Source organism: Heloderma suspectum, chromosome 3 (assembly GCF_057233095.1).
Source record: "Heloderma suspectum isolate Gila_16-S chromosome 3, 16-S_ref, whole genome shotgun sequence".
In the NCBI taxonomy this organism is placed as follows: domain Eukaryota; kingdom Metazoa; phylum Chordata; class Lepidosauria; order Squamata; family Helodermatidae; genus Heloderma; species Heloderma suspectum.
Genome location: NC_139460.1, coordinates 286,960,826 through 286,986,762, shown reverse-complemented (window position 1 = coordinate 286,986,762; position 25,937 = coordinate 286,960,826). Strand labels below are relative to the sequence as shown.

Here is a 25,937-nt window from a genome sequence, read left to right as displayed (position 1 = left end):
AGGGCTTTTGTTAAGCGAGCTACTAAAAGCAAGGCAGTTGCCTTTCAACGACTGGACAGGTTTTCCACTGTGCTTGACAGGCTTTTTCTGGGCTCCTCCCTTTAGGGAGGATCCTCTTGACCCAACTTGATTGAGTCATATGTTACAGCAAGAGTCAGAATGAACCTAGGAAAACTCATCGAACTCCACCCCCCAAATGGATTTCTCTGTCATCCCTAATTTCCCTCCCTTCCATAAAGACATGGAGTCCCCTCTTCCACTTGGGTTCCCATCAGTGTGGCAACTGAGTGCTACCTTTAGCTTGACAACATGGTGGCTGGCTTTAAAGTGGGAAAGAGAGAGACCCAAGGTTGCCAATCTGGCAACCATAACTAAAGATGAGACAGTGGCAGAGGAGGAGGGAGAATCTGGATAGGAAAACTTCTGCCCATGTTTATCCATTCCTCAGTATGGAAGGCAGTGGAAAAGTCTGAATCCAGATGCTATGGGGATGAAAAACCTACGACTCATGCCAATTCCTTCCAACTCTTCCTATTTAATAGGTAATAGGTAGAGAAAATAACTTATTTGCACTGTCTCTGCCTCCTTCTGATATTGCAATTGCTGTGTCAATGCCAAATACCACTCGTGCTGCTGCAGCTAATGCGACTGAATGGCCCAATGCTGTTTAATTGGGCTCTTATCGTTACTTACGAATGTAATCTGAATGAATGCAGATATTTATATAACTGACCTGGTTTTATTGGATTTTCTTTAATCTAGCATGAAGGATCAGAGGGAGCTTAGAATCAGGGAGATGTGTAATGGCAGGAGGGGGAGGGGGAGGCTTCCAGCTCATGGGGAGAGGGAGGCTTCCCAGTCATGGCAAAATCCTACTTTCTTGGGAATTCAGACCTTTGGGATCCCAAAGTTTCCACTGGGGAAACTCTTACGTAGCTTCATTCCAGCCTGGCTTACATATGAGATCTTCCTAGTGATTGGAATTTTGATGCCACAATATGTGGTGATAGCCATAGGGTGACCAGGTGTTCTACTTTACAGAGGATGATCCTCTCTTTCGGAGAGCTGGCACAGGACAGTCCTCTATTTGAAGAGCTATTCAGTCCAAGTCTGGTTTCAAGATGAAAGCCATAAAGAACGAACAGGATGTAGCCCAGCAACAGCACTTGGAAAGCAGACCTGCACAGATCACCTATCTCCCCTCTGGTGATATTTGTTCTATATGTCTTTAAATTAGAGTTATTTCTAAATTTGCACCTATACATATAAATGTCCATATGCAAATTTATATCCTCATGTTTTGCAATGAGTAAAATGGTCACCATAAATAGCCACTACCTTAGAAGGGTGACCATGTGTCCTACTTTAGAGAGGACTGTCCACTATTTTGGACAGCTGTCAGAGGACAGTCCTGTATTTGAAGCCGTCCTCTGTTTGAAGGACTGTCCAGTCCAAGTCCAGTTTAAAGCTAAAGAACCGTAAGGAGGGAGAGCCATCAGAGGCCCTGAAGCAGCACATCAACAGTAGTATCTCAATAGCAGACTGAGCAGGCACATAGGTCACCTTGTCAGTGCTCACCACTACCATAAGATGTATTTTATTTCCATTTAAATTATAGTAATTATTTCTAATTTTACATCTGTACCTATAAATTAGTAAATGCACATCAGTATCCTCTTTTGTCCTTTTTTTGGATGATGTATTTCCTCTTTTTTTGGCTATGTGTAAATGGCTATCCTGCACCTTAGATGGCTTTAAAAGGGGATTAGATAAATTCATGAAGAATGATGCTATCAACAGCTACTAGTCATGATGGCTGCTTACTACCTCCAGGATCAGAGGCCTCCGAACATCAGTCACTGGGGAACAACAGCAGGAGAGGACTATTACCCCATCTCCTGCTTATGGGCTTCCCATAAGCATCAGGTTGGTCACTGTGTGGAAGAGGATGGTGGATTAGATAGGCCTTTGGTCTGATTGAGCAGGGCTCTTCTTATGTTCTATGTTCTTAAGTTGGATGTAATATGCTCCATCATGCCCATCCCCCAATACAGCATTCTGAACCTCTTGACATTTCCAGTGGATGGGATCCCAATAGGTAGTCCCACCATTTGACTTCAGCAGCAGCATCTAATTGTCAATAAAAGATGTGGAACAGGGATAGCCCTACCATGAGGCAGAGTGAGGCAGTCACCTCAGGCAGCAGCAAATTGTTAGTTATTTACTTTGTTTTTATTGTATGTTTACTGTCAGGGATGGGGAGAAGTGCTTATGGGATTTTCTACCTCATGTACCACAATATTTTGGCTGACTCTGGATATTATGCACCTTGACTTGGGTGGGTGGTGAGCTGCAAAATGTCTTGGGAGGACCCTGATGTGGAAGCAAATGCTCATGGTGTAAGAAATCTGAGAAGCTACAGAGAAACCTTGCTATATTTCAATTTAAAAACAACTTTGTTACACATCTGAATTTAAGGCAAGATCCCATGCCACCCTCACTTCTAAATCCCCCTTTCCAGCAGAAACACAAAGGAAGCATGTCTCATTTTAATACCCATAAAGACTAGGTGAAAGAACCTTTCCAGAACCAGCAAGGTGGGGAGAGGCTGGCACCTGGTCTTGTGCTATGTTTTCAGAAGCATGTCTGGTTTTAAGACTTTTATAAAGTAATATGCTTTGCACTTGAATGGTTCTTTATATAAAACACAATCACCTTCCAGCATCAGAATATCAATGAGTAATGGGACTATAGTATTAATTTCTAGGGTGCGGTATCTTTTTTATATCACAAGGGAGAATACAATATGTTGTGACCATAAAGCGTAAAGAAACAGATTTGCAAATCATTTAGCCATGTTTTAATTATGAGCCTTTTATCAACAAAGGGTGCAAATCAATTAATCACGACTGCTGCACCACCCCCATTTATTTCAATGGCAGTAGCTTAGACTCCCCCTGCAACATTGCTGTGAATGGAGATGGTGCAGAAGCAATGCTTGCTAAGTAGTGCATCGTGTTACTGTCAACATTTGTTCATAATTGCTTGTGAACAGCATGGTGATATGTATAATGTCTTAGGTGAACTCTTAAAGGGGGATTTGCATTGTTTGTATTTTGCTTGTTGAGGATTTTTGAAGTATTTATTAGTTAATGCCCAGAACCTTTCTCATTTCATCAATATCTTTAAAAGGTAAAACCATGAACTGAAATCCTGTTAAGTGCTGCTTCAGAGGACCTTGCAAATTGGAAGCAGTTTCATCTAGAATTGAGACCCTTGTCATGGTGTGATTCTTAAATAAATTGTTTTAAGCAATTCCGTTGCATGCTTCCCCCCCCCCCAGAATGATCTGCACCTTCTCTATATAAAACACCTGCTTTTTAAATTAGAAACGTGTTATAATATCACACTTCTAAATCTTTAATGGTCATGTGTCAAGATTCAAGCGCATGATACAGCAACAATTATCTCTAGCAGAATAACTTGGAAAACCATAAAGAAGGATCTGTTTCCACACAGATAGATTAGCTTTTGTTAGCCTACCTTTTTTCCCCTCTGCCATAAGTTAAGAACAACATCACTATTTCTTTTTCACACAAAGCAAGACAAACAAGTGTATCTAAATCAGGGGTGGAGAACTTGGGGGGGGGGTTGTCAAGAACCACCGTTGATATTGTGTGACTGGGCTGGGAGCCCCACATCCAAGGGACAGGGACAGAGCAAAAAGGGGCAGGGCTGTTTAACTTTGTATTATTATTTTTACTGAATTTGTAATAGAATTGCTTTTTCCTTTCCTTTTCCTGGTAATTTAATGCCCATGCTGCAGCTTCCCACATTGAAACTGGGGTGGTGTTGGCAGGGCTGGGGGGCCAGGGGGGCTGACCTCCCATTTAGTGACAGTAACTTAAAGTTTTCCAGGAAGCTTCAGGTTTGAGTCTCTGCTGCTGCTACCACCTCCTCCCCTTCATCGCAGTTCATGGTGGCTGCCCCAGCAAGTCAGAGCCCCAGTCCTCTTCCCTGGCCTCCCTTGGGTCTTTCAGTCATGCTAGATGAGCCACTTTATGCATTATTGATTGACTGATTTGATTTGTACCCTGCCTTTCCACCAAAAATGGCCCTCAAGGTAGCTTACAGGCACAATTCACATTGATTAAAACAATAAAAGAATACATTAACATACAATAAAAACATCACAATCACAGAATTTAAAAAACAGCAAATAAAAAACAGCGTCCAACCCAACAGACCCACTTACAGGCCAAAGGAATAAAGTGGTCTTTGCCTGCTGGCACTGTGGGAGTCCTTCTGCTTGGGCACAACCCCTCCCCTTGGCCACCATTGGGAGACTGCTTTCCATCTTCCCACTGCCACCACTTCCCTGACTGTACCAGCCTCCTCCATCCAGACATCTGCTCTTGCTCACCTGAAGCTGTCACAGCAAGGCGGGGCCACTCCTCCTGCTGTGCCTGAAGGACCAGGTCACTGCCCACCACTGCCAATCGCCCACCCTGATCACTGCGGCTGTCCCCAGCTCACACCCTCTGACTGACAGGCAGGTAACTTCTTCTGTGAAGGAAGGGAAGAAGCAGCCCAACTGCCAACATCTGAAGCTGCTTTATGCTGATCCATCTAGGACAGCAGAGCGTACTCTGATGGGCAAGAGCTCTCCAAAGGCTCAGGCAGAAGTCTTACGAGCCCTGCTAGCTGAGATGCTTTTAGTTGGAGATGTTAAGCCAGGGATCTTCTGCTTAGCAATCATGTATTCAGCTCAGCCATTGAGCTATGCACCTTCCCTCAAAACAGGAGGAAACAAAGCAAATGGCACAGTTACTCCTGTCTTTGTCCCTTGTGAATTTCCTCCCATTATGTTAATCCTGAGCACTTGTATTTTGGAACATTCCATGACATTCCATGGCAGGTCATCCAGTGGTTTTGCAGTAAGTGACAAAGCTTTTAAACTCATGTGTATGAGAGAGAATGCCTCTACAAACAAAAACTAACATAGACTACATCTACACTACTGCTTGAATGCGGTATTGAAGTGCACTACTGTTGGGGCACATTACACATTGGATATACTGCTTTTGTAGTGTTATTTCCTGCTTTTTAATCCACATTATCCAATATACAGGAACAAATGTCACTGTGTGTTCCATGAGATATAAGTGCACAAGAGGGATATAGCGTTACCATGATGGGATTGTAATGATATGACACAAGATATAGATCTGGCCATAAACAACTGGGCTTCCCACCCTCCCAGTTCCATAAGTGAGCAATCTAAATATATTCTAGACTTCAGACTGCAGTTATCTACTGGAAACAGATATTGTATATCCATAACATACCACCAACAGGTGATCTAAACCATGCAGAAATTCTTAAGAAAACAGGTTTATTTTCTTGAACTTGCGAGTCATGGTAACAGAATATGTTCTAATATTTCAAGGCCAGTCTAAATGAATATCTCACCAGACACCCAAAATGTGGCAAGCGATGAAAATTGTTTTTGAACTTGCTTCTAGAATTAATATTGCAGAATAGAAGTTTGCCTCTCAGCAAACTGGAAGTGAATAAATTGTGTTCTGTCTCCTTAGAAATGGAATTGATTGCCAAAGGTTAGTGCTATGATGGCAAGTCCCAAGAGAATTCTGTGTGCGGTAGTGGGAGCGGGATGAGAATGATTTTTCTCTTTGCTTTTAAAACATGAGCAGCAACCTGTTCCATTAATCCTAACATCAATGCAAAAATAAAAAAGGGAAATATATTAGTGTTTAGTGAGTTGGGGGACAATTGATTTGCATTGAAGACATTACTTCTTTCCAGTGAGCACAGGGAGAGCAATTAAGTCTTAAAACATTCTGTTTCTTTCGTCAGCAGAATGGCACAACAACAATGAAACTGGCTTCAAATTATGTTCTTCCTTTTGCTGAAAGCAATATTTTCTTAGCTCCCAGGTCTCAAATAAGTACAGTCTGCATACCCACATGAATTATATCAGGTTTGCATAGGACTCAGGGCTGATTCACACGACTGAGCGTATGGCATTGGCAACATAGTAAATTTCCATTAACACATACAGTCAGGGCCAGAAATATTGGAACAAGGATAACTGTTTTGGCAGTTGGCCTCTGTACACCACCACATTGAAGTTGAAAGGAAATAGGAAACTAGGGTTGGCGGAGAATTTCTCCACGAATCTTCGGGAGGCCGAGTGCCGACGCATTCGGCCCCCCGAAAGTGTTGGGGAAATTCTCCGCTGGCCCCCCGCCCCCCCGGGATGGGACTTACCTTCGGCGAATGTCCCTCTCGGTGGCGGGTCCCGGCGGCGGTTCGGCGGCAGTTCGGCAGGGGCGGCAGCCGGTCTCCCAACCGGCTGCCGCCACCGCCATTGCAAAAAAAAAAAAGTAAAGTAAAAAACACACACACACACCCGTGATAGGCTACGTAACAATTTACGTAGCCTATCATGGCTAGATTTCCAAAGTCAGCCGTGATAGGCTACGTAAATCGTCATGTAGCCTATCACGGCTGACTTTGGGGGAAAAAAAAAGCGCGTACGCAAATGGCGGTGCCCATGCGGCACCGACATTTGCATTCCTTATTTTGGCACATCTAGTCTACGTAAAGATTTACGTAGATGACGGCGAAAATAAGGGCGCGCTTATTTTTATTATTAAAACTTTACGTAGACTAGACGTGCCAAAATAAGGAACGCAAATGGCGGTCCCCATGGGAGCCGCCATTTGCGTACGTGCTTTATTTTTTTTTCAAAGTCACCCGTGATAGGCTACGTAATGATTTACATAGCCTATCACGGCTGAGTTTGGAAATCTAGCCGTGATAGGCTACGTAAATGGTTACGTAGCCTATCACGGGTGTGTGTGTTTTTTGGGTTTTTTTACTTTTTTTTTCACGGCCGGGTAGACAGGGCGCTCCTCCCTGGCCTGAATTTCGGCGGCAAGGGATGGGGCACCTCCCTCCGGCCTGAATTTCGGCCGGGCGAGGCGGTGTGCCTCCCCCCCTCACCTGAACTTCGGGGGGAGAAGCGAAGCACCTCCCCCCCACCACGAAGCAAGCTGCGGGACGAGGTAAGTCCCTTTCGTCCATCCCTAAAGGAAACACACCCAGATGGGAGGACTTTCAGCTGTAATTCAAAGAGTTTGACAAAAGTGGAGCACTAACCATTCAGGAAGTACAGCCAGTGGCATACGCACACACCCATTGTTGGTGGCTCATAAGTAATGGAATGAATGGCTGACAAGCAGCTGCATGGCCAGGTGTGGCCTGTTTCCTGGGTACCCCATGACCAATCAAGCAGATGAAAGGCCTGGAGGTGGTTCTGAGTATTACAGTTGCATTTGGTAGCTGTTCACTGGAACTCTCAACATGAGGTCCAAAGAGGTGTCTGTGAGAGTGAAGGAGGTCAACATTAGGCTGAGGAAACAAAATAGTAGGGATGTACAAAAGTGACTTATCTGTTCGCAGATTATGTTTATGGTGGGGGAGGTGTTCCGTCCCTCCCCCCGGAATCCTCGACGGGCGGGGAGGCACTCCATGCCTTCCCCCCCGGAATCCTCAAACGGCCGGCTATGCTCCATGGCAGCTCCGTGGAGCAGCCAGCCAGGCCCAGCCCAGCCCAGAGCCGTCCGCAGCCGGATTTCTGGCCGCGGAGGGCTCTGGGTAAAACAAAAAACAAAAAAAACCCACGTACGCAAATGGCGGCTACGGCAGCCGCCATTTGCGTTCCTTATTTTGGGCCGTCTTAATCTACGTAAATATTTACGTAGACTATGACAGCGAAAATAAAGGGGAATGCAAATAGCGTAGCAGGCGCTATTTGCGTCCCTTTTTGATTCCCTGTTTTAGCCTACGTAAATCTTTACGTAGGCTAAAACGGCAAATCAAAAGGGGACGCAAATAGCGCCCGCTACGCTATTTGCATTCCCCTTTATTTTCACCGTCATAGTCTATGTAAATATTTACGTAGACTAAGACGGCCAAAAAGAATGAACGCAAATGGCGGCGGCTGTAGCCACCACCATTTGCATACATGGGTTTTGTGTTTTTTTTAAACCCACCCAGCCATGATAGGCTACGTAAAGATTTACGTAGCCCATCACGTCTTTTTTTTTTTTTTTTTTACCAAGACTGGAAATGGCGGCGGTGGCAGCCAGTCGGAAGACCAGCCGCCGCTGCCGCCGAAGCCGCTGCTGCCCGGAAGATCCGCCCCAGGTAAGTCTCGTCCGGGGGGGGGATCCGCGGGGGGGTGGGGGGGCAGGCCGTTCCGACACAGATTTCAGGGGGCCGAATGCACTGGCATTCAGCCCCACCAAGATCCATGGTGGAATTCTCTGTCATCCCTACAAAATAGACCCATCAGAGAGATAGCAAAAACAGTGGGAGTAGCTAATACAACAGTTTGGAACATCCTGAAAAAGAAGGAATTAACTGGCAAGCTCAGCAACAGCAAAAGGCCTAGGGATGTCACAGAATTCTGCGACAGATCTCGGTGAGGCTGAATGCCAGTGCATTCGGCCCCCCGAAATCCATCATGGAACGAAGCCCCCGCCCCCCCAACCCACGAAAGGAGCGTGGAACAAAGTCCCCACCACCACCACCCCATGAAAGGCGCACGAAACAGAGCACTTACCTTCTCCCGTCCGCTCTGCTTTGCGAATGGCGGCCATCCTGCGGCCGCCATTCGCTTCCTCCTCTTCATAACCGTGATAGGCTACGTAAATACTTACGTAGCCTATCTCGGCTAATGCAGGGACGCCATTTGCATCCCTGTGGAGGCCATGATTTACGTATTTACGTAGCCTATCACGGCGGGGGGGGGGAACCTCAGTGTATGCAAATGGTGGCGGCTACTGCCATTTACGTATGCTGGATTTTTTTTTCCCCCTGCCGTGATAGGCTACGTAAGTATTTACATAGCCTATCACGGCAGGGGGGAAAAACACCCAGCGTACGCAAATGGCGGCGGCTACTGCCATTTGCGTACGCTGGGGTTTTTCCCCCTGCCGTGATATGCTACTTAAATATTTAGGTAGCCTATAACAGCTCAATACAGGGATGCAAATGGCGGCCGCTATGACAGCCGCCATTTGCGTCCCTGCAGGGCTGCCCAGCGGCCGGATGTCCAGCTGCGGGCAGCCGCAGCCGGCTGCAGCCGGCTGGCAGCTCCGCAGCTTGGCCGCGGAGCAGAGCTGGCTGGGCAGGATTCCGGGGGGAGGGACGGAGTGCCCCCCCCATCGAGGATTCCGGAGGGAGGGACGGAGCGCCTCCCCCCCACCGCGGATTGCCAGGCGCGGAGCCAGGTAGGTGTTTCGTACATCCCTAAAAAGGCCTGGAAGACCACGGAAGACAACTAAAGTGGATGACCACAGAATTCTGCTCATGATGAAGAGGAACCCTTTCACAACATCTAGCAGGTCAAGAACACTCTTGAGGAGGTAGGCATGTCATTGTCAACATCTACAGTCAAGAGATGGCTTTATGAATGTAAATACAGAGGCTTCACAACAAGTTGCAAACCACTGGTAATGCTCAAGAACCGAAAGGCCAGATTAGCCTTTGCCAGCAAACACCTAAAAAAGCCTGCCCAGTTCTGGAATAAGATTCTTTGGACTGATGAAACCAAGATGAACTTGTACCAGAATGATGGGAAGAGAAAAGTATGTCGAAGGAAAGGAACAGCTCATGATCCAAAGCATACCACATCATCTGTCAAACATGGTGGAGGCAGTGTTATGGCATGGGCATGTATGGCTGCCAATGGAACCGGGTCACTGGTGTTTATTGATGACCTGACTGCTGATCAAAGCAGCAGGATGAATTCTGAAGGGTATAGGGCTATACTTTCTGCTCAGATTCAGCCGAATGCTGCAAAACTGATAGGATGCCTCTTCATTTTGCAGATGGAAAAGTACCCAAAACATACAGCAAAAGCTATCCCAGAGTTTCTCAAGGCAAAGAAGTGGGATGTTCTTCAATGGCCTAGTCAGTCACCTGATCTCAACCCAATAGAGCATGCTTTTCACTTACTGAAGACAAGACTGAAGGCAGAAAGACCCACAAAAAGCAGCAGCTGAAGGCAGCTGCAGTAAAGGCCTGGCAAAGCATCTCGAGGCAGGAAACTCAGCATTTTGTCATGTTTGTGGTTTCTAGACTTCAGGCAGTCATTGACTGCAAAGGATTTTCATCCAGGTATTAAAGGTGACCCTTAAGTTTGAAATGATGTTGGTTTGTTCCATTACTTATGAGCCATCAATGATGGGGGGGGGTGTATGCCACTGGCTGTACTTCCTGAATGGTTAGTGCCCCACTTTTGTCAAACCCCTTGAATTACAGCGGAAAGTCCTGACTTCGCTCCCATCTGGGTGTGTTTCCTTTCAACTTCAATGTGGTGGTGTACAGAGGCCAACTGCCTAAACAGTTATCCTTGTTCCAATATTTCTGGCCCTGACTGTATGCAGTTTGCTTGAAGAAGAGAGGTTGTGTGAGGCCTCTACCACAAATTATATGGAAGCACACTTTAGCACACTCTGGGATAGAGCGCAGGACAGGAAGGCCTGGCGTGCTATGGTCCATGGGGTCACAAAGAGTAAGATACGACTGAACGACTGAACAACAACACCACTGTCAACCCAGTTCTGGAATAACTGTGGGGCATACTCAGCTGCAAACTGAAGGTATGTTGGGGCGTTCATGCTACCTACTTGCCACAAGCAAACTTACCACAAAGACCCAACTGGACACATACTCAGAGATGCGTTGGCTCACAGACTACTTTTTAAAGCCAACTTCTCTACACTGAGGGGCCATATGCATAAGATTAAATATGAGCAAAGGGCTGGATGCGCCTGATCTCACCTGATCTCGGAAGCCAAGCAGGGTTAGCCCTGGTTAGCACTTGGATGGGAGGCCACCTGGGTATCAGGCTTCCTGCACTGAGCAGGAGGTTGGACTTGATGTCTTATAGGCCCCTTCCAACCCTACTATTCTATTATTAGACCCACTTAGAGATATTTTTAAGTATGGTGAGTAGTACATAAACCTATTAAATAATAATAATGTTGTTCACAGGATGCTTAATCACCCCCCAAGCCATCCTAGGTGCTCCATCTGTGAGCAGATATGACATATCAGTGATTTCCCTGCACCAGTCAGCCAAGGTCTAGACATTGCCAAGGGAAGACAAGGATATCTCCAGCCTTTCTGCCTTGTGTGGCAGAAGGAAAGATTATCTGTAAGCAGGGTTTCCACGCTTGGCTTCACTGTCCCTAGGGGTATGAACACTTCTCTTTTAAACAGATGAATTATGGTTTCCCTCCTGGAAGCTGGCACCACTGCACCACTTCCATGTATCACAGTAGATTATGCAAACTTCTCTATGAATCAGGACGTAGCTGTAAGCCATGGAGAGGGAGATGAGTCAACCCTAGCATGGGAAAAGACTACTACTATCCCAGCAATGTCCCTGCTTGAACAGGAAGCTTTTATAGCCCTTCCTAATGTCAGGAACGAACTGTAGGCAACTGTGAGAGGGGGGAGCCTGGGACCAGGAGTTGCTCCAGGGAGTCAAAGCTGAGAGATCACGCCAGGAGCAAGAGCACAAAGAACACCTCGAAATGCCCCGGAGCCAGGAAGACCATTGTTACTCAAGCAAAGTCGTAGTCCAAACAGGAAGCCTGTTCTGGCTAGCAGTGCCCATTGACCAGCCTGGGTGGGCAAACCTAGTCCAGAGTCTGGTAATCCAGTGAAGACCATAACTAAGGGTGGGAAGGACAGAGACCCATCCTACCCATGTCAAACTCCCAGCACCTGACCATGAAAGGAAAAGAAAAATCCAGCTCTGTGTGTGTGTGTGTGTGTGTGCGCGCGCGCGCACGCGCACACGCTATCCAGAGTTCCTTCCCTTATCAATTATTCCAATCTCTTTCCCTACTGATACATGCACAGAGGAGCTTTACTGTGCACAAACTTTGGCCTCCTTTGCATGGCAGCTAGTGCAGGCACAACACAGAGGGGTGTAGCAGCAACTGGCACCAGAGGCAGGGCTGGTTATTTGCCAGTCCCAACATGTCGGGATGCCATATATGGCCTTAAATATGCCCCCCACCCCAGGCATTGAGTCCTGGCTGAGCAGAGGACCAGAAATGACCAGGGAAGTTAATGTCCCCAGAAAATCATAGTACTTGAAAGATTGCCCGCAGCCAATCACATCATTTAAAAAATATTTCTGGGCATGCTCAGTGGAGTAGGAAATCAGTGGCAATTTCCTCTCCCTTGAGAACATGGAGCATATTTTGTCAGAAGTCAGTAAAGTTGTAGATGGTGTATAAAATAATATTAACAGCAACAACTGATGATTCAACCAACCACCCTCTTTTTCTTCTGCTTCTTTTTTCTCCCAAGTTTGTCTTCCTCAAGAGTACCTTCCAGAAATCTAAAAAATGACCCTATGACAGGCAGCAGTTCCTAAATAAGCTCAGACTTTAAAATTGACTGGTTTATTTTTATGAAGTAAAAATAAACCAGAAGCTTATCTTCTTATATACCTGATTCCTCCATTCTAAGCCACTTCCCCTAAGAATGAAGAACATAAAACCACCTCACTGTCAGCATTCATTAGTCCTGACATTTTTTTATCCAAAGCACCAACGATTTGGGGCTCTGGCTAAAAAAGTAAAATCTGCTTTTTTGTGATTTTTTAAATCTCTGATTGAAATAGAGAAAATGAATGAAGTGATTAATGCATACCAGAAGTGTTTGAAAAGCCAGCAATATCTGATGGGTGTTGTATTCACTTGCAATTTAATTTAAAAGTTGGGCAAAAGAACTTTTTTTGCTACCAATTTATCAATCTCCTTGACTTCATGAAACACTTTTGATCATTGTGTTCTCATTAAGCAGGGTTGTTCAAATGCCATCAATTTTATACCCATCGGTTAACAGTGACTGGCTACTTAAGGTTGTTGTTCTGAAAGACCCTCACACTTCTAAATCTCTTATAATACTCAATCAATATCATACACAAGGCATCCCTTTCTGCAATTCAGTCCTGACACCATACAGAAATGTATTGTACTAAAGTGCCATTCTCAAAAACACATTGCCATATGGACACTGCTTTCCTATGGAGCCATAAGCAATGCCACACCAGTATGTACGTGAATACCACAGTCTGTCACACACAGATTTTTTCCCATTTACTAAGAAGTGGATCAGGGGTAGGCAACCCATGGCCACATGCAGCCTGCGTCACCTCCTGCTGCTCCAAAATTCAGTTACAAAATTGGGAAGAAAAATGCCATCCATAGGAACTATACTACCAAGTGCCAAATGGGTCTGAATTAGCCTGTTTGCAAGCAAATTTTGACCCTTTTGGCACTCCGTAACTGCTATGGATGCCATTTTATTAATTAATTAATTCATTCATTCATTCATTCTTGGCATCCATGGGGGAGGGTGTTTACAGAGGATTACTAATTTTAGTAGATTAATGATCTGCCATTTAGTCTATTAATTAATGACCTTTAAATAAATTGTCATATCAACATGACCTCAATATAGATCCCTTTCTGAGATTTTGAAGAACACATGAGATAACATTCAATGTAATTCTAAAAAAAAAAAAACACCACCCTGCTGCCTATAGATAGAAAGGAAGGCCATCTTAAATATAATATTACTTTTAGTGCTGTATATAGAACAATGGAAGAAGGGGGTCAGAAGGATGGGAAAGCAAAAAGGTTTCCCTCCCCTCCTCCCCTCCTCTCCTGGAACTTCCACCTCCCCATCCTCCCTGACTCCTAGTTTTGACTCCTGTTCCAGGCCAGTTGGAGCCGTAGACCGGAATATTTCTTTTGGGAGCTGGAATACACTGCCTCTTATATCTTACCTCTTGCTGTACCTACTACAACTTACAACAACAACAGTATTTGTTTCATATTTTGAACATAATGCTACAATGGGCTCATCTCCCAGTTTGTACTGTCAATATTCTTTCACACTACTGCAAAGACATTTCTTGTTAAACTTGCTCTTATTCCTTGGAATGAAAATATTTGTTCATTGGTGCAGCAGAGACCATGAACCATACAGTTCCTATGCTCTGTCTCTTTGATGGATCCACCATTGCGGTCAAGCCTTCTCTTGTACCTAGATGTGGCATTTTTACTATTCATTTCTTTCAGTTTTTGTTTCAAGTAATGTTTCTCATGGCTTTTGCTTTTCACTGACTAAAAAACGTGCATGAGCCCCATTGAAAATGTAAAAGAAAAGGTCTCCATAGCAACCCTTCTAATACTGTAATTTATGAACGTTCATCAACAGAGTTTACAGAATATGGATCTGCCTTCTGAGCACAGGGGGCATCTTTACACCAGCCTAAAATCCTGCATTTAAAATGGGGCTTTCTGCTTCCGTTTTAAATGCAAGATCACAATTGACTCCCTTTACACGTGCTTCCTTCCCCCCTCACCTTCCCCCCCTTTCTCCCCTTATCTGAGTCTTCCATTATCTTTCACTGATCTGGCTCCTCTTCCTGGCGCTTTAACTCTTTTCATGGAGGGAACTGAAGTAGAACACAACGGGGTAATTTGATAGCTCAGTATCTGCGATTTATTTAAAAATGAAACAAAGGGCATTTAGTGCAGGAGACACCTTGGATGATCACTGCATCATGTAAAGAGCCCGCAAACGTCCGTGAAGGAGCAATCTCAATAACAGGATAAAACCTCCGTGTGAAGGAGCCCAGAGCATTAAGTCTGTGATCCAAAACACATGTACCTGGGAGTAAGACCTGTTGAATTTACTTTTGAGTAGACATGTATAGGATTGCACTGCAGGCCATAAAAGTCCCTTTAACTGGGCTTTACACACAGAGATGTGTCTAGAAAGCAAATTTAGAGAAAGGGCCAATGTAATTAAAGTTTTCTGAAGTTTGTTGTTGTTGTTTGAGGATATTGGCTGTAATTTTACAGGGGAAAGACTTCCAGTTCCTTTAGGCTTTTCAGTTGATCTGACTTTTGAGCATCCCTTCAAAACATGATATGGTTCCCCCACCACCATGGGGTAGAAAATATTCATCTCGTGACAATAAAATGATTGCCAAGCATTATAAAATATTAAAATGGCATCTTAATTTAGTGGAAATAAGGATATGTTGGCTGTGTTGCATGGTTCATTTTAATGGGTTCGTGATCTTTATTTATAGCGCATTTTTTTAAAAAGGTATTAAACTGGGATGGGGGGAAAATCTCATTTGTTTTGGATCAGTTTCATATTTATCCTGCTTGTATTGAAACAAAATATAATGGTGTGTATTCCACAGAGTATCGCATTAATGTAGACTCTGGTATCTCATACAGAATTTGGGCCCTTAAGTACCAACTTCCTTACTGAAAAAAAGGGAAAAGAGGGTTTCTACACCTCAGACATGAGGAATGAGCCCTCATAAATGAAGAATAAGCTGCTTTTAGGGCCTTTTACTTGACCATAGATAACTGTTTTGTTCTTCCCCATTTTATATATATAAGCATGTGAACGTCAGGACATTTAGCCATGTATTACATTTGTTGATCTTTCAAATACTTTCAATCCCAAGAAATAGGCTTTGGGGAAAGCAGACAAATTGCAGTTTACACTGTAGATAGATGTAAATAGATGTATTTATTCTCAGTGTTTCTAATCCTACCTTTCTATCTATAAAATACTCAATGCGGCAAACAATGTACAAAAAAAACCCAATAAATCAAACATTATCAGTTCAAACATAAGCTAAAACAAGATTCAGAACCAATACAAAAGCAGCAGAAGAAGCAGTTGTCAAGAATATATTCCAAAAGGCTGAGAATATCCACTGCAAAAGATAAGTCTTAACTGCCTACTGAAAGGTGAGAGCCAGGTGAACTTCTTTCAGCAGGGTTTTCCACTGTCTTGGTATCACCACAGACAAGGCCTTCTGTTGTTCCCACTTGCCATATTTCAGAAAGCACAGGGAAAAGATCAGGTCCATAGTCTGGGGGTACTCCTAGATCCACCATTGTCGCTGGAGGCCCAAGTGGCCACTGCGGCTCCAAGTGCCTTTTATCAGCTTCAGCTGGTTCACCAGCTACGGCCTCTCCTGGACAGGGATAGCTTGGCCACAGTGGTATAGGCATTAGTAACCTCAAGACTGGATTACTGCAATGCTCTCTATGTGGGGCTGCCCTTGAGGCTGATCCGGAAGCTGGAGCTAGTGCAGAACGCAGCAGCTCAGCTCTTGTCAGGAGCTGCCCCTTTTCAGCATGTAACTCCTTTTCTGAGGGAACTGCACTGGCTGCCTATTTCCTACTGAGCCAGGTTTTAGGTATTAGCGTACAAAGCCCTAAACAACTTGGGACCAGGATACCTGGGACAGCACCTTCTTCTTTACCAACCTGCCCGGTCACTGAGGTCATTGGAGGGCTTGCTCTTGGTGGTTCTATGGCCCTATGGCCCGGTTGGAGTCCACCAGGAAGAGAGCCTTCGGCGTAGTGGCCCCCTTCCTGTGGAATTCCCTGCCTTTGGAGGTCAGGCAGGTGTAGGGATGTCAGAGAATTTCACCATGAATCTCAGGGAGGCCAAATGCCAGCGCATTTGCCCCCCCGAAATCGGTGGCGAAACGCTCTGCCCCCCCCCCCGGGACAGGACGTACCTTGTGCGAATGTCCCTGGCAGCGGCGGTGGCTCCGGCGGCGGTGCGGCGGCAGCTGAGGCGGCCAATCTTCCGACCGGTTGCCACCGCCGCCATTTCCAGTAAAAAAAACAAAAAAACAAAAAAACGTGATAGGCTACGTAAACATTTACGTAGCCTATCACGGCTAGATTTTTAAAAAATACCGTGATAGGCTACGTAAATGTTTACGTAGCCTATCACGGCTGAGTAAAAAAAAACTGCGCGTACGCAAATGGCGGCGCCCATGGGTGCTGCCATCTGCGTTCCTTATTTTGGCACGTGTAGTCTACGTAAACATTTACATAGACTACGGTGAAAATAAGGGGAACGCAAATAGCGCAGATGCTACGTTCCCCTTATTTTCGCCGTAGTCTACATAAATGTTTATGTAGACTACACGTGCCAAAATAAGGAATGCAAATGGCGGCGCCCATGGGCGCCGCCATTTGTGTACGCGCAGTTTGTTTGTTTGTTTGTTTTACTCAGCCGTGATAGGCTATGTAAACATTTACGTAGCCTATCACGGCTGATTGCAGGGACGCAAACGGCGGCGGCTACGGCCGCTGCCATTTGCGTTCCCGGCCAGCCAGGATTCGCAGCGGGAGGGACGGGGCGCCTCCCCCCCGGCCAGAATTTCGGGGGGGAGGGATGGGGCGCCTCCCCCCCACCGCGAATCAAATTTCGGGCAAGGTAAGTGACTTTCGTACATCCCTAGGCAGGTGTCAATGTTGAGTTGCTTTCAGCACCTCCTGAAGACATTGTTGTTTCAAGAGGTTAGTGACCAGCCATGGTTTATTAAGTTCAGAATCTGTTCCTTTAAAATGTTTGGATTGTTTTAATTATGGGGTTTTATTCCTTTATGTTGTTGTTCACCGCTCCAAAATCTTTGATGTGAAGTGGTATATAAATATTGTAAATAAATAAATAAAATGGAACAGTACTTCAGCAGATGATTTCAAGGGTTGGGTAGATTCATACAGGTGGAGGTGATAAGATCCTCTTGTCCCAGGTTATAGGGTTTTGAACTGAGCCCAGAAACAAACTGGAAGGCAGCACAGATAGTGTAATATGCAATAAAATAATATCAGATGTTGAAGGTCAGGTTATTTCTAATGATCTTTTGACCAACACAATATCCCTGTGAGCTGTGGGATGAAAAAGAGTTGCATTAACATGTTATCACTTTTCTTTTTAACTTAAAAAAAAGAAAGATATTACAGCAGAACTTAATGGAGATAATATTTCCCTCCTAGTCAGCAAGAGAAAATTGTCCAGCCTACTCTATGCCAATTTATGATGCTTCTTTCTTATCATTTTATACAGTCAGAGTCCTGAGCAACAAAATCTCATTGAGTATTCATTATGACTAAACTGAAGCTGTCGATCCTTTGGACATAAATCCATTAAACACATACGGTGCCTCAATTCACATAAGACTCATTAAGGAAAATGATATCATTACTTAGGAATTTTGTTCTCCAGCTGTGGTAGCTAGAAAAATCATCTTGATTTTGCCAAGCTAAAGGCAAAAATCAGTCTCAGGTGTTTGGACATTTTGAGAAACAGATTAGAGTATATAATTATGATATCCCTGGGGTCCTTTGGAAAGTCTTTACTTCTGCCTTTATTCCAGCACTCCCAGGGTCACTTGATAAATAAAATGGATTAGATGGGGTCTAATTGCTCTAGCTTTACTTCTGGGATTAAAAAATCCACTATAAAACACCCAACATTCAATTCTGTCCTACAAGTTGTTGCTGTTCTTTTTCAGCAGCTCCACCAAAAGGACAAAGGTCATAATGTGGTGAGAGGTCAGCTTGGGTTACTTTATTAAGAAGCTGAAGTTTAATATATGCAAGGAACACACCATTGTGGTCAAAAACATAAAAAGCAAAATGTTCCTATCTTAATTACTGCCTGGATGACATAATAGGTAGGGACTAGCATACTCAGTTACAGGAGACTGACAGCAAGAAGCAGCAATTTTTGGGGATTGGAAAGCCAACATCCTCTGTGCCTTCCTTCCAGCATCCTCCTCACACAGCCACATTCATGCTTGTGTGGCACTGGCACAGCATCTAACAGGGTCTGTGCAGCGAATGAAAGGAACAAACCAGACATGCAGACTTCACTTAGCTGGGTTATTAAACGGCCACAGCTTTATTGAATTTTGCCCAAGTAGGACTGCTGGAGGCATAGGGCGTGGACCCTGTCATTGGACAGCCTGCCTGCTGTCCGAAGTCCGATTCCCTTTCCTGGCTCACCTGCCAAGACTGGTGGTGGTGGATGGTAGGGTCAGTGGCCAACCACAGTGCAGACTGCTAGTGTGATCTCCCTTCCTGCCACCTTGGATGTGGCAGGTCTGCAGCCACTGATCTGGCCTGGTCTTAATGCCATATCCGCAAGATCCCTTAAGGGGATCCCCACTGAGGGGGGAGCAGGGACCCCAAACCATTCTCCCTCCCAAATTGATCCAGCCCAATGCATATTGGGCTGGATCAATGGACCAGTGTGAAGCCTGCCTGGAAAAACGTTCACCCTGGTCCACCTCTTCAGGCTGTACCCCCACTCGATTGGCTCCAACAAGGTCCTGTTGGGCAGCGCCATTTCCTTATGTGCCAGCACCAGCTCCCTCTTTCATCCACCCCCAGGACCTCTCAGCCCACAAACTTTGGCTGCCTGGTAAGCAGGGGAACTTGGCAACTAGTCATGACTCATGACCAACACTGTGGGGAGGGGGAGTTGGGGTTTAAAATTAACTAATTTAAGTTATCTCATTGCAGATTCATGAAGTATATAAAACGTGACCCTTGTTACCACGTTAAAGTGTCTTGCCTCTTGATTCCAGTGTTCATGGGCAGCCAAGAGGAAGAAGAGATAGCTCACCCTACAGTTGAGCAGTTAAGAGTAGACAATAATTACATGCTCCTTGGGCATTTAGTGATGGAGGAACTGAAGCCCACAGAGTCACAAAATTAACAAAAGTATTCTAATTAATTCAGATGACAACACAAAATATTCATAATTCTACTTGACAAAGTATTCTATTTAATTAAAGTATTCTCTGAATATTCTTAAAATCCAAACGATATCCTCAGCTACATTATAGTTTGGAAATATGGGATTTCCATGACCAACTGGATTGGGAAGCTTTCTGAGGTAGTCCCATGGTAGCATTAAAATAGGAATTTTAGCTGTTCGGTCACATTGCCAAAGATTAGTCTGAACAAAAAATTACAAAAATGTTTTCCCTCACCCAAATTTCCTTGACACAAAAAAAAATCAAATGATCAAAGTATATGACTTTTCTGTTGATTATTTTTGTAGAATTAGATTTGATGTTGCAATAAGAATAGAATGTTATACCTATATTCAAGTTGGTTTATATCACTACTATCTTAATTCTGTGATTGAGTTTAACCATGAGTTTGAATCGTATCTAACATATTCATGCACATTTCCCCTAAGAAAAGCTTTCACTCTTTTTCTACAAATGTCTAGTTCTTGCAGACTAGATGGGCTATATAATATTCCCTTTAATACCTGACATTGCATCTGTAGAAAGGGAGTTTCAGAGGAAACCCTCTATGACATGATTCATTGTTCCATTTTGTAAGGTGTGCAATGAGAGCTTATCCTCCAGTTACTGGAATGGTACAGCATGGCCAATGGGCAAATCAACCCAAAATATATATTGAAATAATAGGATATTTACTTGAAAGCAATGATAAGAACATACTACAGAAAGTGGCTGATTTTGCATTAATATGTCAGTGAGTTACTTTGATGCGTATATTATAGACTGTAAATTTGATAACAATGTTTTAATACTGACATTTTGTGATGTTTGTTTTGATATGTTATTTTATTTTACATTCTATGGCAATAGTGTTTCTTGCACTGTGCCATTATTGTCATATAGCTGTAGCAGAAGCTATAATATGAAGTGGTTTGTGCTAGGCAGTCTGGTATCCTAAATGCTTTACACTAGCATAAATCCTATTAAAGGCAATGGTGTTTTAGCCAGTATATGTACTTAGACAATGGGAGATTACGGATGATTGATCACTGGTTTTCCAAGAGCACAGTTAAGCCCTACACCAAAGACAGACAGCATGTGCCTATGGGCATCAATGAGCTCCTGGACACCTTTCTTGACACCCATCAAGGTGCCAGGCTCTCCTTCCTTCTTCTTTTTTTAATTAACATGTTTTCTTACTGGCAGATGGGATTGTTCTAAATATGTTTCTGTTGGTGCTGAAAACTGTGGGTTCAAAGGAGTTGTTTATGGTGTTGAGGCTAAGACCCCACCTCTGCCTTCTATTCAGCCTTTGAAGCAGGATACTTGCCTGCTGCCACACTTCCCATGGCAGCCATTTTGTGGTGGTGCCCAGGACAGTTTATCAAGTTGCCAAATATGCCCACAATGCAAAAAAAAAAAAAAAGTTGCCTACCCCAATTCTACGCTATCACTGAACCACTTTTCACAGATTTGCAGTGGTGTAGTAAATGTGAGTTAATTCACAAGTTGTACATGTGATGAAGCCACAACACATACAGTAAATGTTTTCTAGAACATGTTGTAAGTATCCATTCAGCATAATGTTATTTTCCTCCAAGTGATGCTCCCTGATGAACATGTAATGGCCACTCACTGCAAACCCAGATGATAATGGGTTTTGTTTATCTCTCATTTCAGTTGTTCGAGTTCATGAACTTTTTGGCTGAGAATGTTATCTTCTGTTATATGGGATTAGCACTGTTCACATTCCAAAATCACATCTTCAGTGCACTGTTTATATTTGGAGCATTTGTATCCTTTTTTTAAGTAAGAGCAAATATATGGTATGGAAAACATGTACTAGAAAGCTCAATGTATGTATTTCTATGATGTAAAGTTAATTCAATAATTGCAGGAATAAACCAGGATCCAGAGATCTCCTTGTGGCGAAAAGGGGTTTTTGCTATTTTCTCTGCGCAAGAATACAAGAATACATGAGCCCTCATCACACAATTACTGGGAAGTGGGGTGGCACTCCTAGGCCTAGGCCTGACATTGGGCATGCTGCCTGCTCACATGTAGGCTTCTACATGATCTGGTCTAGGGATGTCAGCCAAATCCTCAACAGAACCAAATGAGTTCAGATTTTCATGAATCCAACCCACGGATTCCACAGTGGACCAGCTTGTCCCCTGTTGGGCAGAGTCCGCAGATTTGTGCACCAGTGAGTTTTCTAACGTCCCCGAATTTTGTGCAAATTTCATCGTACAAAAATACACAAAATAAAAAAAAAACCTGGCCAAAATGGTCATTTCCCCCATAGGCTAAAGAATGAAAATGTGCACTTGGGGGGGATTCGTGCATTTTCGCAATATGAATTTGCGCAACTGCAAATTTACCCAAATTTGGAAACAACCTCCCCACCCCCCGATTCTGTCAATGGGCGGACAACAGAACAAAAGACGCCTGACAATCCATGAAACACAGACAGAATGGATTTTCCACAATCCGGACATCCCTAATCAGGACACCTAATTTCACCAGTGCCCCAAACTGTATGGATGCATACATCATGTACACTTCTTCACTGCAGTGGGACATGCTAACATGTGGACATCTACAGTGAGCACTGAAGATAGGGCCAGGAGCATGGCCCCACTCCCCAGGAATTGCACGATGCCACCTTACCTGAGTAACATGTGAAGGGGGGTTGGGTTGGTGTGCCTAAGCTGCATCCAGGAAATGGCTTCTGTAATTAGAAGTCTGATTCACACAGCTAATTGGACCCAGAGCCCGTGCAAGGGTTTGGTCACCCATGCGCAGACCTGAACCAGTGGTATTTTTTCTTCCATTTATTATGACCACTTGGATTACAGCCCCAAAATGTATATTGTTACACAAAGCTACCCCTTACAGAAGGTGTTGTGTCCCGGGGACATGGCTGTAAATGAGTAGTGTTCAAACTTTATGGCTACACGGGATCCTCTGTGCTTGAGTCTCTCAGCCAAGGAGCCCCATGCTCTGCAGTGCTACCACAGAGCCCCTACGTATTGCTCCATACTGTAGAGTGCTTTAAGTTGCACAAGATGTTCACATGAGTTACTGGCTAGGACAGTTGTACCTTATTTGATGCTCAGCATGAAGTGAGAAGGCACTCTAGAGTGTGCCCGTTACAAGCTTTCAAGGAAGCTTCCCTGCCAGTATTGATCATGAGAACTTAACAAGATGCCTGCTGGTGGATCAGACCACTGTTTCCCATAGTGCCCAATCTTGAGAAGCCCCCAGCAGAGCATGAGCCCAATAGCCCTCTTCCACTGTTGTTCCCCAGCAATTGGTATTCAGAGGTAGCACAGGCATCATGACTAGTAGTCATTGATGTAGAACAGCCTTCCCCAACAGGGTACCCTCCAGATATTCTGGGCTACAACACCCAGCATTCCTGACCATTGTCAATCCTAGCAGTGGCTGATGGGAACTGAAGTCCAAAACATCTGGAGGGCACCAGCTTGGGCGAGGCTGATGTAGAATTTCTGTGTTTCAGTGCTGGAACACATTTTAGAAAATTACTGTGATAAGCAATCAGTGTGCACTTCCTGTGTGTGTGTATGTGAATGTATGCAGGCACACACACCATGGTTTACTGTGATGTCCAAACCAGCTGATGAAATGTACAATGTAGAGGTGTAGCTACTGCATTTTGATCTGTACTCTCCTCAAATCCCCACTGAGGTAGTGCTCTGGACATTGCCACAGCTTGTTCTCCCCTTCTTGCATCCACAGCATGGCTGAAGCTTTCAGAGCATCCTTCCCCCAATATGGTGCCCTACAGATGTGTTGTCAATGACTCCCATCATCCCTCAGCCAGTACAGCCATGCTGGCTGGGGGATGATGGAAGTTGTAGTCCAACACATCAGGAGAGCCCAGATATATGAATGGGGTCCTGAAGTAGGGATGCTGGAGAAAACCGCTGTAGACCCAAATGAGGCCAAATTCCCAGGAATATGACCTCCAGATTCTGCAGCAGACCAGCACCCCCTTACCTGGCACTTCTGCCATAGTTTGCGAAGAAGACTGCAATTTACATAGAACAAAATTCTTCACAGATGCAAATGCTGTAAACTACACAAATTATGGCTGTAATTTTCCCGCCAGAGAATCGTGCCTTTTAGAGAGCTGGACAGCCACCCTGTGAACTATGGCTAATGCGACAGGGCTCCAGGGAAATTTGCAGGGCCTTAAGCAGCCCAGATTTCCCCATGGCAGACCCCTCTCCCACCGACCGGATGTTGGGGGGTTCACCCATCCCTATCCTGAAGGAAGCCTGCAACCAGCAAGATAGCTGTGTAGTGTACAGTTGAGAGGTGTAATTTTCTTTTTTTCTTTTCTATCTAAAATGTACTTCTTTTATCTAAAGCAACTTTGGCATTAGATGCACAGAGGGATAATGAGAACACCAACACAATTTTCTGAGCCCTACAAAAATAATTGAAAGGGGGGGGGACCGAAGTGGAGAATAGTAGACAGAGACAATATGAATTGTGAGAAAAGGAGACAGTAATCATGTCCCAAAATATATTTATCCTTCCTGAATTACTGTTTGAGGAAATAATACAGTTGGCATCTGAACAATTTCTAGCGAGGGCTTTCCCTGAGAGATTTAGGGAGCCGTTGTCTTTGATAAAGATGGAACATGAATTCAGAGTAGTTGAAATTGGGATGTTCAAGAGAAGATAGAGCCCCAGGGAAAGAAGTGGCAGTGAGTAAGCAATGAAAATATTCATTTTGTTTCTGTTCTACAGTCACATAAACTGGTGATTCCTTTGTTTATTTTAAATCCTGCACTGGACATGGTCTAGTTTTGTTGTTGCCCTCGTTTTCCTCAGCTTTTTACTCCAAACGATGTAGGTGGCAATTTTCATAGCCAGAGCCTGTAACATATACCCAGTTTCTTTCATTCTCAACTTGGGCCGAAAACAAAAGATTCCCAGGAATTTTCAGCATATGATGATGTTCTCAGGTAAGTAGATTTCTTCTGCTGCCATACCCCTTTCTTAAAAGAGCGGTGATGTTGTGGTAAATTTTGAAGTGCAGGCACTCTTCATGACAGTCCCCATAGCCACACCCCCAAAGAGAGTCCAACACTGCAGGCAGCTTTGTTGATCCATATCAGCAAACCAGTTCTAGCAGATTTCATCAGCTGTGGGCAGGTCTTTTGTAAATCAGACAGGTCTTAATTGTCCATTCAACCCCAAGACACCCCAAAATGCTTTAGATTACAACAAGGAACAATATACTGTTGCTGGGAAAATTCAGTTCCCTGCAGCTACTGTGAGAATGGCAGTTAAGCTCAGGGGGAACAGGGAATTCGGAGGGAGGGTGGCAGATGACTTCAGCACCACTGCTGATTTTTAAAAGAGTGCTGGCATTGTGTCCCCACAAGCCCTTGCTCCCCTACACCACTGTAAAAGAGAAGTGTGCACAAATATAATTTCTTTTCAAGGAAAAGGGGAGGGAAGGATACTTTACTAGGCAGCTGCAAAAGAGCTGCTCTGTGATCCATGGCATTCACTGGAAAGATTTATTATAATTTCAGATAGGCTTGCCTCTGTCCTCTGATGAAGTGCAATAATGGTTTTAATCATGTTAATTACTAAGGTGCAGCCTGCCCATTATGAAAGTTTATGAAGTGGACCTGAAAGCAGCAGCTCAGCTGGGGAAATTAATCTCATGCAGCATAATCATCATATTGCATCTCTGCTCACTCATTTTGGAGCGTATCCCCTCTCATTTTAGAATGATGTCAGGGTTAAACTATGGCTTCTAAGTAGGGATACACCGATTCTGTTTAATCTCATCATTGTCTGTTTCATGGATTGTCAAGTGTCCTTCATTCTGTTGTCTGCCCGTTGATGGACTCAGATCACCCCCCCCCTATATGCCCCTGCAGTGGGTTTCCAGAATTTAGAGGTGCTGAGATAATGATTAGCCAGATCCAGGTTTGCTTACAAGGAGACTTTATTGAGTACTTAGCGCACAGGCATACAAAATGGTTGGATCAGTCAGCTTCTCTGAACCCAGAGCCATGGGGTAAGATGGGTTTATACCATACATGTTAGCAGTGAGGCAGCATGACAGCAGCAAGCATTAATTAGCGTTCATCTGCAACTTTCCCAGCATAGACTACCAGTGCTTGTTCAGAAGGAAAACAATCAGAACTTTCCCAGCACA

General features: G+C 44.4%; 1 protein-coding gene across 1 annotated transcript in view; it reads left to right on the top strand.

The window, feature by feature from the left end:
* Positions 1-25,937, top strand: part of SLC9A9 (solute carrier family 9 member A9) — a 458,836-nt gene that overhangs the window by 234,933 nt on the left and 197,966 nt on the right. The window contains exons 10-11 of the mRNA XM_084847219.1: positions 21,407-21,520; positions 24,615-24,726. Of these exons, the coding sequence (XP_084703345.1) occupies positions 21,407-21,520; positions 24,615-24,726 (226 nt within the window). The remainder of the gene's footprint in view (positions 1-21,406; positions 21,521-24,614; positions 24,727-25,937) is intronic.